Raw genomic sequence first — 16,334 nt, forward strand, 5'->3', positions numbered from 1 at the left:
TATAACGTGCTCTTTGTGGTGGCAAAAAACTGGAAAATGAGAAGGTGTCCATTGATTGGGGAATGACTGAACAGACTGTGGTATCTGATGGTGATGGAATACTATTGTGCTAAAAGGAACAATGAACTGGAGGAATTCCATGTGAACTGGAAAGACTTCCAGGAATTGATGAAGAGAAAAAGGAGCAGGACCAGGAGAACATTATACACAGAGATGGATATGCTGTGGCACAATCAAATGTAATGGACTTCTCTATAGCAGCAATGCAATGACCCAGGACAATCCAGAGGAACTTCTGAGAAAGAATGCTATCCACATCCAGAGCAAGAACTGTGGGAACAGAAACATAGATGAAAACCATAATCAGTCACATGGTTCAATGGGGATGTGATTAGAGTTTTGATGTTAAAGAATTACTTGAATAACATGGAAATAGGTTTTTGGTTTTTTTTAAACCCTTATCTTCTGTGTCTGAGGACAGATTTGAACCTAGGACCTCCCATCTCTAGGCCTGGCTCTCAATACACTGCCCCCAGAAATAGGTTTTGAACAATGATACACGTATAACCCAGTGGAATTGCTTGTCAGCTTCAGGAGCAGGGAGGAAAAAAGGGTAGGAAGAATCTTGAATCATATAACCATGGAAAAATATTCTAAATAAATAAATAAATAATTTTAAAATATGATTGGTGCTATAGTACCTCTGTTTTAGTTTTCAGTCCAATTGAGGGTGAAATGAAGTAGGGACAACCCTACTTCAGATCAGAATCCCTAAGTGTATGCTCTGTTTTGAATAAGCAGAGTTTCATTATTTCACTTGCTTTTATTTATTTATTTAATTGTATTATCAATATTTTCAATAGATGTCACCACACAGAACACTGACATATAACTTTCCAGATATATGAAATAAAAATCTCCCCAAATATAATGACCCAGTAGAAAATAAAAACCAAAAGCTAGACGGGAATAGAAAGAAACATATAAGGTCATTATCTTGTCTGCTTCAGGGAATGTCCCAAAGATACTTTCATTGAATCTATAGAAGAAGAGGTTATATCCCCACACTTTCATTCAAATACAAAAGTTGATTTTTTTATCCTGCTGAGCAATAATCTGATGAACATTAATCATAAAAGAACAATAACAAATTATTTGTCTTGGAACCACTGTCATCTGAACTCCATCAAAATTTAAAGTTGAGAAGCAATCAGATAGAAATATATAGGGGTCAGTTGAATGGCTCAGCAGATTGAGAGCTAGGACCAGGGATGGGAGGTCCTGGGTTCAAATCTGCATGTATGTATGACCTTGAGCAAGTCACTTAACCCCCATTGCCTAGCCCTTACAACTCTTCTGCCTTAGAACCAACACACAGTATTGATTCCAGGATGGAAGGCCAGGGTTAAAAAAAAATATATATATATATATATATACATATATATATTTATATAAAATGCTGATGATTTATGTGGGTTTGTTTTGTATCCTACAGCTTTGCTAAAGTTATTGATTATTTCTACTAGCTTTCTAGTTGATTTTCTAGGATTCTTTACATAGACCATCATATCATCTATAAAGTGATAGTTTAGTTTCCTCATTTCCTACTTTAATTCCTTCCATTTCTTTTTCTTCCCTAATTGCTGCAGCTAGTATTTCAAGTACAATATTAAGTAATATCCACTTGCTTTTAAAAATAAATACAATTAAATTGTTTTTTTAAAAAAGTTTTAAGCCCAAGTCATCTGACTTTGAGACCTGATACCTTTGCCCAGGGCTTGGAACTGGGTGTCCTCTTGTCTAGCTCTGGGTGTACTGTGCTTTCAAGGGAGGGGAGGATCCCCACAATGACCAGCCCCAGGAAGAGAAACAAGCAAGAAGCTTATCAAAGGAATTTGTGACCTATGATGACATGACATAATGAGGCATGGAGAAGCTGACTGCTCTGAGGAGTCTGAGTCTAGAGGGTGACTGTGATGCATCCACTCATTATCTGAGTCACTGTCATGGGGGAATGAGGACAGAGGCCACCACTAGAGCCATGGCTTCCCCAAGCCACATTTATTCATCTGTTTTCCTGATTTGCAAAAAGCTTTACAAATATCACCTCACCTGATCCTCACCACAGCCCTGGGAGGCAGATACTCTGGGTATTCCTGTCCCCCAATAAAGAAAGTGAGCATCAGAGACATTAAGTGACTTGTCTATGGCCACACAGTAAGTATCAGGGGATAGGGATAGGGTAGAAACCCAGGTCTCTCCTGAATCCAAGTCTACTATACAATTCTGCCACTCCATTAGAATTTATATTCTATATATTCCATAGCACATGAGTGCTATAAGACCATGGTAGTAGAAGCAATTATAAGAATTGTTTACCTTTAAATAACATTTTGTGATCTACACAGCACTTTTTACATATGGAAATTATATTTTTATTTCATGTAATTTTCACCAGTATTATATCATTCCCATTTTACAAGTGAGCAAACTGAGGCCTAATAACAATAAGTTACTTTTTTTATGCTCTGAAGTTCAGAGAGATGAAGTATGGTTTATTTGATAAAGGGTCAGACCTGGAGTCAGGAAGTTTTTGCTGTTGTTTTTTACCTGGGTTCAAATCTCACTGGTTGTGCCTCAGTCTGGACTAGCTAGATGGCACAGTAGATAAAGCACCAGTCCCAGAGTTGGGAGATCCTGAGTTCAACTCTTGTCCTGGACACTTATTAGCTTTGTGAACCTGGGCAAGTGACTTAACCCTGTTTGCCTCAGTTTCCTCATCTGCAAAATGAGCTGAAGAAGGAAATAGCAAATGACGGGTATCTTTGCCAAGAAAATCCCAAATGGGATCATAAAGAGTCACTAGTACTTGACTAAACAAAAATACCTTATTCAGATCATAAAGTCTTTGAGCCTCAGGCAACTAAAATAATAAGCTTTGCAAGTGGATAAAGGAAGCTGCCTGGTTGATGAAATCCCAAGTCCTTGATGCATTGACCTATTCAGGTTTACAGAGCATTTGCCTCATAATCATTTGGTGAGGTAACCGAGTCAATATTTTCTTTTGGTTTGGACTTGTGTTTTCATTGGTATAAGCTGCTCTGAGTGAGGAAACTCCCTCAGTTAGAGACCATCAACCCTTCTGAGTGTCATCATTCACCCAGTATAGTATGAGTCCCTTGGGACTCAAACCCAGATCTTCCTTACTCGAAGACCAGTTCTTCCTCCACCATTATGAAATATTACTTCTCAAATATCAATATAATGTAGAAACAGAATTCCAGAGATGTTAAGTGATTCATCCATCACCATATGAATTTGTAGATGGTAGAGTCAAATCTAGGTCTACTGATTCCAGTCTAGGACTGATTAGTGACTTGAATGAACAAATGAGTGAGTGAATAAATGAGAAAACATATTTTATGTTCTTTTTTGTACAAATCACTTTGCTAAACACTGAAAATACACGACAGAAAAACAAGGTAGTTCTTGTTCTTGAGGGGCTCTTATTCTAAAAAAGGGAGAAAATAATGGCTTCAGCTGCAAATCCGATGGAAAGGCCATGTGGTCCATGGAGGGTATCCACGAAACAGATAGTAATGTATCTTTCTGAATGACTTGCCCCAAGTAAATGAAGGAGCTAAATTCAAATGTAGGTCTTGCAAACACAATAAACTCTGTGTTCTTACTCCTCTTCTTACTTTCTAGGCCACCAGCAACTACTTCCCATCCTAGGCATTGGTGCAGTGGGTGGTTGGGCTTATTTGCTTTCACTTATCAGAGGAGAAAAGAGTGGCACCATGTGGAAATGTGGCCATAACACCAGTAGAGAGGCCAGAGCCCCAAAGGGTGTATCTTGGGGCACCAAGAGCTCAAGGCCAGATGGATTGGACCTGACCCAGAGGATGCAGAGGATAGCTTGGGGAAGCTTATGGAAGCCAGACTGAATAGGTGGAGTTTATTGGGGTGATGGGGGGGGGGGTTGGACTCTACTCCAGGGTGTGTGTGGAGGGGGTATATTGACAGCTCTCTCTAGGCTTGGCTGCCCTTTTCCCTTCAGGATATTGTTCTTGGGGTCATGGCTGCAGTCACGAGGCTTTCCTAGAATCCACTAGACAGACAGCTTCTCAAATACAGAGTGGAAAGAAGAGGAAGCCAGTCCTGTGCTGACCATCTGAGATGGCTCAGGTGTGGTTGCAGAAAGGGCTCCCTCCTGGGTGTTTCTCCTTCTAACCCTTCAGGGACCTCTTTCTAAACAGTTATTGCTTGGAAAACACGTCCTCCCTTATTCCAAGGCCTCTCCTGGTAATAAATCCACTTGAAACACACCCCTGGAGTTTGTTTTTTTTTAAAGAGCATGAGAGAGTCCTTTACTATTTGTGAGAGAATCTATGAAACTACAGACTCTGTAACTCTGCTTGGGATGAATTCAGGTGGGAGGGGGGCAGAAAGCAGGGAGGCCCCACAGTAGCATGAAGGAGAGTAGTTTCTTCATCCCTTCAGGGCAGGGGTTCTTAACCTATTTTGGGGTCATGGATCCCCTAGGCATTTTGGTGAAGTCTATGGACCCTTTCTCTGAATATTTTTAAATGAATACAATAAAGCATATGAGAATTCAAAGGATCATACCAACTATAAATGAAGATGGAATTTTTTCATATTTAAATTCATGGGTTTCCTGAAATCTGTCATGGACTTTTTGAGATTCTGTGGACCCAGGTAAGAACCCTGACCTGGGGGAGCTTGAACTTCAGAGAGCCCTTACTGACCCTTACTCCTGGATGGAGGGAAGAAGTATCCAGAGAGGCACTGAACTGATGGTATCGGAGGAGGGTATTAACCCAGGGGCCAGGGAGCTAGATCTGAGGAAGAGGTAAGGCACTGGAAGGAAGCACACAATTTTTAAAAAGACCATCTTAATAATAACTTTAAGACAAAAGGTCAAGGGCTACGCAAACTGGGTTAAGTGACTTGCAGCCAGGAAGTGTCTAAGGCCACATTTGAACCCAGGTCCTCCCATCTCCAGGCCTGGTACTCTAGCCAGGTGCTCCTGGTAGTACAAAATTTGTAATCAACAGAGTCTGGTTTCAAATTCAGGTTTTCTAACTCCCAAGCCAGGACTGATTAGTGACTCGAATGAACGGATGAAAAATCATATAATAAGTGCTTTTCATGTACAAAGCACTGACCTGAGTGCTGAGGATTCAAGTAGAAAAGCCCTCCTTCTTTGCCTGGCAATCTTGGGCTAGCTAGAGCTCAGGATTCAGTCAAATTTAGAACTCTGAGTCCTTATTAACTTTGGATACATCTGGTCCAGCACACAGTATGGCTTGGACACTATCTGTTGCTGTGGTATAGAAATAACACTGAACTCAAAGTCAGAAGTCCTGGGTTTGTGTCCCAGCTTTGCCACCCAGTATGGCATTGGGCAAGTAATTTCTATTCTCTGGATTTATTTTCAAGTTCTGCTATTTTTGTTATGGAATATTTTATATTTTCTTCTGTTATTTTAGATTTTTTACCTTGTTTTAATATTTATTAATATTTTATGAAGTTATTATTGTCCATTTGGTTACTTCTGATTTTCAGAGAGTTTTTCCCCTGGTTATGATTTTGTACCTCTTGCTCCTTTTCAATTTTTTTCCTATAACTCTCACTCCTCCCCTCCCCCATTTTTTACTCTAGTACTCTCATTTGTTTTTTAAAATAACTTTTTAGCCCTTTTAAAAAACCATTCTCTTATGGTTGGGGATGTAAACTCTAAATGAACATTCTAATGCAAACACCAACAACATGGAAAGGACACATGTGATACCCAATGAAATTGCGCAACGGCTGTGGGAAGGGTAGGGAAAAGGGGAGGGAGGGAAATAAAGTGATTCTTGTAACCAAGGAATAATGTTCTAAATTGACTAAATAAATTAATTCAAATAAAATAAAAAACCCTCCCTTTATTTCTTTCAGGAATTCTTGTTGGACTTACGCCAATGCTAGCTACATTTTGATTTGAGACTTTGTAGATGTTTCCGAGTCATTTTCTTCTTTAGGGTTTGCATTTTTAGTTTCTCTGTCACCATAATATCTCTCTATGGTGAGATTCCTTTTTTGTTTATTCTTTATTTCAACCCTATAGAGACCCAGAATGGGAGGTATAGAGACCCCCCACGTGGGTCCTATAACATCTATCTGTGGGAATAACCTGAGGTGGAAAGAGGGGGCTAAGGAAATGGGAGAATAATAATGACTCACATGGGGAGTGACGCGAACTCCGAGGAAGTAGTAGGAACCAGAGGACAGGTGGGGAGCGTCAACCCCTTGATACGCCTATAGACAGAGTCTGAACAGCAATGGGAAGCTTCGGGGCCACTGCAGTGCTAGAGAAGTGAGGGGAGTCACCACTCCCTGGCCCTGGGGCCACAGGGTCGCTAAGAAAGGTGGGAGTCAACGCCTTGGTGCCTACTACCTCAATGGAGGCACTGGGGTCGCTAGGAAAGAGATACAGAGAAGCAAGAGCGGCAAGAGGAGAGGACAGAGGCAGCGAAGGCCCGAGGGCCTGATGAGAGCTGGTAAGAGAGCAAGAGGAGTCAGTAAGGGTAAGAGAGGGGTCAGTAAGAAGAGTTTGAGAGAGGCAGAGGGGATGAAGGGAGGAGTCTCCTGGTATTTATTGAGGGTCTTAGGAACCTATCATGACATGGGTTTTTACATTGGTCCAATTGACAATGACAAGATCATAGAGGTGGAGCTTAATCCATCCCTCGCTTTTGTGAATGAAGCCCAAGCCAGCAGCGCCCCGATTCAAACCGAGCTATGTTAATGACCTTGCTCCGAGCAGAGGCAGCCTGGCTGTCTCCATGCCCAACCCAAGAATTTGCCCGTCCTTTGCTAGTGCCTAGGACTGTCCCTTTAACATCAAGAGCTCTGACCATGTGTCTGGTAGTACAATATTAATACAACAATCATACTTCCCAAATGCTAATACGCCTGGTACGTTACAAACCCTCTTCTTGACTTTGGAGTTCATGTGAGGACCAGGCCTTGTACACTGCTACAGAGAATGTCTGAGCTGAGTTTCTGTTCTTTTGGGTTCTTCTGCTGCTTTCCTGGAATATCGAGCATTGTGCTATTCAAGGGGATCTAGGGGATAACTCAGACTAAGGACCTGATCTGATTCAAGGCAAAGTCTGTTCACTGCCATCTTGGTCTGAACTCTGCAAGTTCCTGACTTGAATCTAGGTTTGAGCAACATGCCTTTGGGCTTATCCCTGGATGGAAGTTCCAGAAGACTACTGCTGGACTCAGCCACTATCAGCCAGATGGGGAACTATGTAGTAACTTTAGAGTAACTTATCTATAGATTCTATAGATTCCTGAGAATGGCCTGGGATTCCTGCTCTGGCTATTCTACTATAGATTTCAAACTGTGCTAGAGGTTAAAAGAGCCCTTGCTCTCCTTCCAGGGTCAGAGACATATAGTAGCTTCTGGTTTCTTCAGAACCTGTTCCTTGTTCCATGCATAGCTATACCCAGCTCTGCCACACCCAGGCATAGATCCCCTCATTAGTGCACTCTGGATCTATGATTCAGAACTGGTTAGTGAGCAACAGAGATGCTAGTTGGCATCCATTTCCAAACCCTACATTAGTTTGGGTGGCTCCTTGGGCCACTTCTTGCTCTGGTGCTTCCTGTCTTGGTACACAGTTTTGATCCTCTTTCAGTCCCCTGCATGCTGGAGCAGTTTGCTTGGCCCTGTGCTTCTGGCCTGCAATCAGTCTCCAAAGACCTCTCTGTCTATGCCTTTATGCCAACCTGGGCTAGAAAAATAACTGCGATTCCCCCCCTCCCCCCCGGGATTTCCCCATCAGAATTTAGTCTGATGTATTTTCTAGATGGTTGTAGAGGGATTGTGTCAGGGGAACCAACCAATACTTCTTCTGTCATAGCTCCTTTTCAATGACTTACTGAAAACTTTATATTCTTCCTTACTCATCATGAAGACTAAATGTCCTCTTAGCTGCTCAAAGAGCAGAACCACAGAGAATTTTTACCTCATTGTCAAATTTATAGAGTCCCAAGTTTAATGGGTGCTGACAGCATTAGCATCTCTTCAGCTGTAATTTTAAAAACAGAGGCCCTGGTTATCAAGGATAATTAGTTAAAATAGGAAACTACCAGGTGGCAGGTTGAGATGTGCTCCTTCCCCATTCTCCCTCAACTCCTGAGTAGAGGCTTCTCTAGGAGCTACTTCACATCACACTCCCAACATCTATGTCTTCCTATCCCTAGGCTCAACAGTAGTTTCAAATGATAGTGATCAGTGTGTGGTTTTTAGTATTTGCTATAGACACAAAAATTCATGAGTTGAGCTTTGCCAAACAAAGGTGGTTCCTGGTTTCCACATCCTTCTAATGACCTAGGTTTCCCTAGCTCTCAAAGCAGCAGGTCTATAAGATTTTAGAGTTAGAAGTGACATTATAGGTCATTTAGTTCAATTACTTTATTTTATAGATGAATAAATTAAGCCCTAGAGAACTGAGGTATCTGACTCAGTGTCATTGGGCAGATTCAAGATTTGAAGCCAGATCTCTTGACCCCATAATTAGCATTCTTTCCAGATCAAGGGACCAACAACTCAGACTTGGATCCCTTCTTGAATCCTTCCACCTATCCAGTGGATAATTCAGTTCAATTCAGGTATCTGCTCTATTCAAGGCTTTGTGCTAGTTGCTGAACTTATAATCTAGACATGGGACAGAAAGAATTATAATACAAACCCCAGAACGATGAGTTCAATACTAAGTGATGGGAGAAGCTCATCAGGTGATGCCCAATTCAGGTGAACATTGAATTCAACCAAACTGGAAGGTCTGAAGAGCTGACAGGTGAATGGTTTTCCAAGATCATACAGCTGCTGAGAGCCCAAGCTATGATTTAGACTGACTATTAATTTGCCTTTGAATGGACGTCTTGGGTCATCCTAAAGTAATGGCCTCATTTTACAGAGGAGGAAACAGTCTGAGAAGTGAGATGACTTGCTCAGTGTTACATTTGCTGAAAGTGGAAAACTAGGTATTGGACTCAGGCTATCAACATGGCTCATATGCAGACAAAGGAAACCTACATGACTGCAGGGTGCTGTGGGCATTTAGATGGTAAAATCTAACAACAATTTACATAACTGGTCCCAGGATGAGTAAAGCTTTCCTCTGCAATCCAGTAGCCAATATTCTGGGGGAGGTTTTGGGAGCGCATTTGTCCCTTATTTGGCTGGCACTTTAAGTAGGTGGCTAAATTTCTCTGATTGTCAGATTACTCTGGAGATGCCCATTCCTATTTGAGTTTTCCCAGCTGTGAAATGTGAGAATGAGAAAGTCTAGGAGAAGGTCTTCAGGAATTTAGAGAAATACAAGGTTATCGTGGCATTTAAGAGGATGGGATTGAAGGGCCCCTGGTCATGGTGTCTTCCCTTTAGATGCTATGTGGGTAAAATTTGGCTTTCATTTCTAGGAGCCTTGGATTTTGTTTCTGCTCTAGCTCCTTAGGGTCAAAATTCTCTTCTCAAATACTGAACTATCTTCTCATTAGAGACTGTCACTTGGCCCTCACCTTCCCATGCTAGTTCTGGGATCATTTTATAAAGAAAGGAGGACTTTTAACTCTAAGTTCTTGGCCTTGCTTGCTCTGCTTGTTGGATTTTGGGAGGGGGTGGGTGGGGATAATTTGTCACTTGTTTGATCTAGGGACATGTAACCTTCTAGTCTGTTGAGTAAGACTGGGGCTTGGGTACAGCATGTATGGTTGAGTAGGATGTCATTAGGAAAGGTTAAAGGTCCTAGGATTTAGAGGAACCAGATAGGAAACTGTCTTTTTCCTTACTGAAAATTTCCATGATGTGTCTCTTCCTTAGCACCAACATCCTGGAAAGAATAAAGGTTGGTGTTAATTAACCTCAAAAGAGCTGGTATTATGGAAATGGGTCATTCAACAAGCATTAGCTCATTCTTGGTCAGTGAAGAGTTAACTGGCACTTTCTATTGGTGGTAGGTGAGTGCTGTACAGTAGTTGAGGTCATTCTTCTTTAGACCTCCACGTGGTGTTTGCCTGAAGTAGCCTTTGCCAAAGGCACAGGTCACTGGGATATAAAGCTGAATGCTTGCTCCTTATGACTAGAACTGGTATTCTGGGCAGGTGAGAGGGAAGGATAGTGTCCTAGCCTCTTAGGAGAGAGATCAAGGGAGGAGGTTATAGTAAAGAAATGGGGGTGGGCAGGAACTAGGAAACTAGGCCACAAGTACTTTTTTCCCTTTCCTCATGCCTCAACTTTTCCATCTGTGAAATGGGAGGCTGAAGTGAAAGGATAGATGACTAAATGGCACAAATAGAAGCCCAACTTTCCATCTAGATCTATTTCTTTTCTTGGGACTCTTGCCTGTGGTAGACTAATTTATAAAGTGAATCTTTTCTGTGTGGGTAAGACATAGGGACATCTTCATCTTTGGGAAAAGCCCTCTTCCTTTTCATCATCTGCCCATATTCTCCTCCCAGAAACTTAGCTCTGGAATCAAAATTCGAAGGAAATTTTACATCCTGTCCTCCTGGGAATGGTTACAGAGAGCTCTGCAGAAGAATGCTAGGGCTAGGTGATCTTGAGGGTCCCTCTCACCTCTGACATTCAATGACTTTTAGTTCCCTTCCCCTAAACCTTCTGACTCCATTTACTTTTCCTCTTTCTCAGGGTGGATCATGGCAGTGATAACAACAGTCTTGGCCTTGGTTCTGGCCCTCCTCTCAGGTGGGTGCTCTCTTCCCTGGCTATATTGGTAGAATAAGATACATTTGGGGTAGTAGACTCAAATGCCTTCTTTCTTTCTCTGTCCCCTGCCCATTAGTTGCTAGGGTTTCTCCTCCCAAAATTATCTTCTATTCACTTTGTATAGATTCTGTATATTCTCATATGTGTACATGTCTCTCCTGTTAGAATGTACATTCCTTGAGGGTAAAGACTCACTTCTGTCTTATTATCTTTTAGGTTAAGCATAGTGCCTCCTCCATAGGGAGTATTTAATAAATGCTTATTGGTCAGTTGATATGTAAGATTGTGAGCTCTTTGAAGGCAGAGGCTATCTTTTTCCTCTTTTTGTATCCCTAATGCTTAGCACAATGCTGATACATAATAGCTTAAAAAATGTTTATTGACTAATTGATTGATCCTGTATGGCTGGGTCAAATTCTAAGTGCCCTAGAGCCTGAGTTAAAGGGCAAGGTTTAAGAATGTTCATGTCAGAGCTTCACTTTGGAGCTTCCGTGGATCCAAATCATTTGGAAATGAGCTCAGGTCTGCTAACTATCCAACTTGGTTTTTAATCCCTATTAGTTTGAATTTAGACATTTGATAATGAATGTCTCTCAGTGTTTTGTAATAATCTTGTCTTCATTACCTGTGTATGTCTGTGCGTATCTTAGCTCCTCTACTAGACTGTATGCTCCTTCAGGGCAGGGGGAACGTAGTAGACACCTGAACAGAATCGATTTTAATAAAATCTTTCACCATGTAGATGTCAGGATGTAAGAAGAGGGCCGAGGTGTGAATTTTTGGCTCCTAGGCCTAGAATGAACACTGATCAAGAAGTAGAAGATCTGGCTTTAAATCCTGACTCTGCCATTTATTAGTTCTATGACCTTGAGCAAGTCACATCTACTCTAAATCTTAGTTTCCTCCTCTGTAAAATTAGAGAGTTGGACCAGACTTTTGAGTTCTCTTCTAGTCTCTTTCTTTTGGGGTATTCTTCCTGCCTTGGAAACTCTCTCACTTCTGGGACTTCAAGGAGGATAGACCTATATGGAAGAAGGGATGAGGTTAAGGTATTCTTGAAGTGTCCCCTCCTCCCCAGCCTAGCCTCAATTCCAATTTCTCCACAGGGTTAACAGCGTCTCAGGGGCACAAAGATTTCTGGAAATACTTCATCCAGAGTGGTCAGGAGAAGGGCCAGATACAACAGATGGAACAGCAGAAGCTCAGCAAGGAGTTTCCGTAAGTGACCAAAGCTAGTTGCTCTAAGAAGTTAGGGTCAGATGGCAGAGGATGGGGAGGAGGAAAGGAAACCCCTGGTAGCCACTGAAGATTTCCCCCAATGGTATGACTATTATTTCCCATCCTGTATATCCTTTCACCAATGGTTGATTCTTAGTCTATTATGTTCTCCACTTTTGAGCCAATCCCTTATGTCAAAGCAAATCTCCTCCCCTTCCAAACCCAAACCTGGCTAATGACCTAGTTTTTTCAATGTCATTCCTCTCTCATTCTGGACCTTCTAACCCTACTCTGCCCAAATGCCTAGACTTTGGTCAGTCACATTAAAGGTAGTAAGTAAAGATTCAGTTCTTTGTGGCTAAAGTCTTATTCAATCCTTACCATACAGCCTTCCCTTCTCCATTAGGTCTAGTTTCATAGGGTTGTTCTCCATGGTTCAATGAGTTGAATAACCAGCCTCTCTCTCTGTCCCAGATCATCAGCATCGATGACAGTGAGAAGAAAGAAAAAGGGCAATCTCAAAGGGTTTTGGCATGTATTTATATGTATCCATGTCTGTATGTGCTCTCCAAAATATATCAGACTAGAGAGTCTGACTAGGGTCAGACTGATAGTGGAGCCAACTTTCTTTCCTGCTCAGGATCTTCATTTCTCTGGGAGAATAGTGGAACTAAATCCTGGGAGGTGTAGGTCAGGTATATGAATATATGTTAGGAAAGTACAGAAAACAAGCAGTCTGGGCCAATATATGTTTGCATTCCTTCTCCCTAGGAACCTGAAAGCCAACATTGAACAAGACCTCAGTAATATGGACAGTTTCTTGGAGAAGCTAGGGCCCTTGGCAGGTCAGAGAGACCCTCTGCCTTTTTTGGATTCAAAAGAGCTGCAGGACCAACTACACAAGGAGCTGGAAGAGGTGAGGACCAGGCTGGCCCCTTACACCCAGGAGGTCCATCAGCATGTGGGTTGGAATCTAGAGGAGTTGAGAAGACAGCTCAAACCCTATACAGTGGAGCTGATGGAACGATTAGCTGTAGGTGTCCAGCAGCTGCAAGAACAGTTGAGGATGGTTGGAGAGGATACCAAGAACCAATTGCTAGGGGGTATGAATGAGGCCCGGGGTCTGCTTCAGGAATTTCAGGACCAAGTGGCTCATCATACAGGGAGGGTAAAAGAACTGTTCCACCCCTATGCTGAGAAGCTGGTAACAGGAATTGGACAGCACGTTCAGGAACTGCACCGCAATGTAGCCCCACATGCTGCCACTAGCCCAGTTCGCCTCAGCCGTTATATCCAAGATCTGTCAAATAAACTGACCCTTAAAGCCCAGGCCCTGCACACCCATATCCAGCATAATCTGGACCAGCTACAAGATGAACTCAGTGCTTATGCTGGGGCCAGGGAGGACAAGGATATGGTAGGAACAGGGGAAAATTCTGGGCTTGACTCAGAGGTGCTGACAAAGGAGATACAACTGAGGCTGGAGGCCTTTCGTCTGGATACCTTCCAGGAGATTGCTGATTTCACTAGAGCCATTGACCTTGAAACAGAGGAGTTGCAGCAGCAGCTGGCTCCACCTCCCAATGCCTTCTCTCCAGAGCTGCTTGGGGGTAATGGGGACAGGAAGGTCCTGAGAGACCTAAGATCTCGACTTGATGCTCTTTGGGAAGACATTCATTATAATCTCCAAGATCAGGGGCCTGGACTGTCTGTTGCTCCCTGAAAACCTTTCTCAGGTCCCAAGACCAAAGGTGGCTGACTAAACAAGACTCATATATATCCCAAAGTGTGAGACTGTGGCCTCAGCCTAGCAGGTTGCCCTCAGTCATGAGACCAACATCCTTTCATTGGTTTTCTTGTCCAGATATATTTTAATTGCCAGGCTTTGCAAATCCATGTTTCCCATCTTCCCACTTATGAATCAAGAATGATGTTTCAGTCAAGGAAGCAGAGTCACAAAGGCCACTTTGAAATTTTCTGCCTAGCTGCAAGCCAACTTGCTAAGCCTCTGGTTGATGAACTGCTTAAGTGGGATCATCTTGGATCAGGGTGCTTGCTTCTAGCCAGCCAGCTTCTAGCCACTACCAGTCCATGGGGCTGATTTAATGTCTCTTTTTTTTTAATCCTTACTTTCCATCTTAGAATCAATATTGTGTATTGGTTCCAAGGCAGAAGAACAGTAAGGGCTAAATAGTGGGGGTTAAATGATTTTCCCAGGAAATGTCTGAGATCAGGTTCGAACCCAGGACCTTCCATCTCTAGGTCTGGTTCCCAATCCACTGAGTCATGTAACTGCCCCCTAACTTGATGTCTTTAATGAAAATTGATGTTATAGGGAGAAGAGTATGGGTATGTGTGTGTCTGTGTCCTGCTGGGCTAGAAGCTGATCAGCAGGGTTCTTGTTTCTGAACATAAAAGTGGGGTGTGTGTGTGTGTGTGTGTGTGTGTCCCTTGCTGGGCTAGAAGCTGATCAGCAGGGTTCTTGTTCTGTACATAAAAAGTGCCCTGGATATTTCAAAGACATCTGAAGCTGGACTTCTGTTCTGTCACTGAGCCTGTATACCCTATTCAGGTTCCAAAGCAAGGAAATATATTCTTATGATGTAAGCTTGTTTTTTTTTATGCTGTGAGTTTTGTTAATATATAAATACATTGAAATTATCACTGTCTCTCCTCTTCTTTATTCATTCCCTCTTACTCCTAGGATCACAAATTTAGTGTGGAAAAATTTAGAAATAACAGTCTAACTCCCTCGTTTTACAGATAAAGCAATCAAGGCCTAAAGAATTGTGGCTAGCTTTGGCAATATATAGCTAATAAGTGGTAGAACAACGATTCTGAACCCAAAGGGAGAGTTCTTCCTAAAATATCAAAATATCTTTACCACCTCCCCAGAATCCCTTTTGTGTCAGGGTGGTCTGTCATAGCCTGGAAAAAAAAAATTCCAGCTGGATGATCTAGGGCCTTTGGTCTTGACTGTTTATCTGTTCTCTTCCTGCTGTTCATTGTGGTTATTTGCAATAAAATCCTATCAGGGATTGTAAAAAAGTCTTTATTAGGTGCTTACTATACCCCAGGCATTGTGCTAAGAATTGATATCTTTATATTAATCTAATCAACAGCACACCAAGGGGATCTGTACCCTTTTCTGGATTATTGATTCGAGGACAATTGTTGAATGAAAGCATCTATGCTTCCCACATCAACATCAATCTCCCTATATCCCGACTGCATCCTCTTCCATCTCCCTAGTTGTTGTGTTCCCCTCTCAACATCCTTAGCTTCTTATGTGTCACAGAACTAGAGATTAGAAGAGAAAGATACTTGGAGACCATCCTTCACCTGTTCCCATATCCTCATTATATAGATGAGAAAATAGAAGCCCAAAGAAGGAAAGTGCTTAATGTCAGCCAGCTAGTTAGTTAATATGGAATAACTCTGACTAGAACCTAGTGTCCTACCAAATCTCACTCTTCAAATCTTCCCCTTCCTTGCTCCCGGCTTCCACTCAGGACCATTATTGTGGTCCTTATGGTCCAAATTGAAAGCAATTACAATCGTGGAATGAAGCAAAGACACAAGTAACCAGCCCAATCTCCCTTTCCCCCAGAAAAATAGCATCCCAGTTTTTTTAATATTCCACAATATAAAAATCAATGTGTTTGGGACACATGAATAACTTATTTTTATTCTTGAACCAGACCTGGGATTTCATTGGTCTAAGGAGCTGCTAGGCAAGAGATTCCCTCTACTGATGCAAAGTGGAAACTGTTTTATAAAAATTTACATAATTATTAATTGATCCAAGACTGCTAGTATGCCACCTGGTGGCACTTGGCTACTATAGTAGGTGTAGTTGGGTATAATAAGCTAATTAGCCTACTAAAAAACATGGAGTCACAAAGAGTCAGGCAGAACTGAAAGGACTAAACAAAAAAAAAATTTAAACAATATTTAAAAACATTTTACTGATCATTTTTGATGGACTGCCTTAGAAGATAAAGTGGTTGATATTTGTTCCTAAGACTCATTTTTGTACATTCTGGGTCTTAGATTTCATGTCTGGTCTCTTCATTTCAGACTAAATTCCTTCATGTATCAATATCTAGGGATTTTGGCTCCCACAAGAAACTTGTTGACCATCCTTCCACATTAAACCTCACTCCAAAGAATATGGATTTAGCCACTTTTGGTAGTACCCACTTAGGGTCCTAGTAGGTAGGGAGTAGAGATAAAAAATATTGTTCCAAGAGAGTACAAAAAGGAGATATTATTTGTTAATGAGAGACAGTAAGATATAAGGGGT

The 16,334-nt window shown here is 41.9% G+C and overlaps 1 protein-coding gene across 3 annotated transcripts; it reads left to right on the forward strand.

The window, feature by feature from the left end:
• Positions 1-10,197: 10,197 nt before the first annotated feature.
• APOA5 (apolipoprotein A5) lies at positions 10,198-14,689 on the forward strand. Of its 3 annotated transcripts, none has more exons than XM_016433841.2 (5): positions 10,198-10,637; positions 10,733-10,789; positions 11,917-12,028; positions 12,503-12,559; positions 12,800-14,689. In XM_016433841.2, exons 1-5 carry the CDS (start codon positions 10,625-10,627, stop codon positions 13,749-13,751), a joined length of 1,191 nt encoding a protein of 396 aa, XP_016289327.1. In that variant the 5' UTR covers positions 10,198-10,624; the 3' UTR covers positions 13,752-14,689. The 3 variants fall into 3 exon arrangements, with proteins under 3 accessions (XP_016289327.1, XP_007494805.1, XP_001380879.3); XM_007494743.2 differs by having other exon boundaries at positions 10,199-10,467; XM_001380842.4 differs by lacking the exon at positions 12,503-12,559 and having other exon boundaries at positions 10,204-10,637.
• Positions 14,690-16,334: the final 1,645 nt, after the last annotated feature.

Source organism: Monodelphis domestica, chromosome 4, assembly GCF_027887165.1.
Source record: "Monodelphis domestica isolate mMonDom1 chromosome 4, mMonDom1.pri, whole genome shotgun sequence".
Lineage (NCBI taxonomy): Eukaryota > Metazoa > Chordata > Mammalia > Didelphimorphia > Didelphidae > Monodelphis > Monodelphis domestica.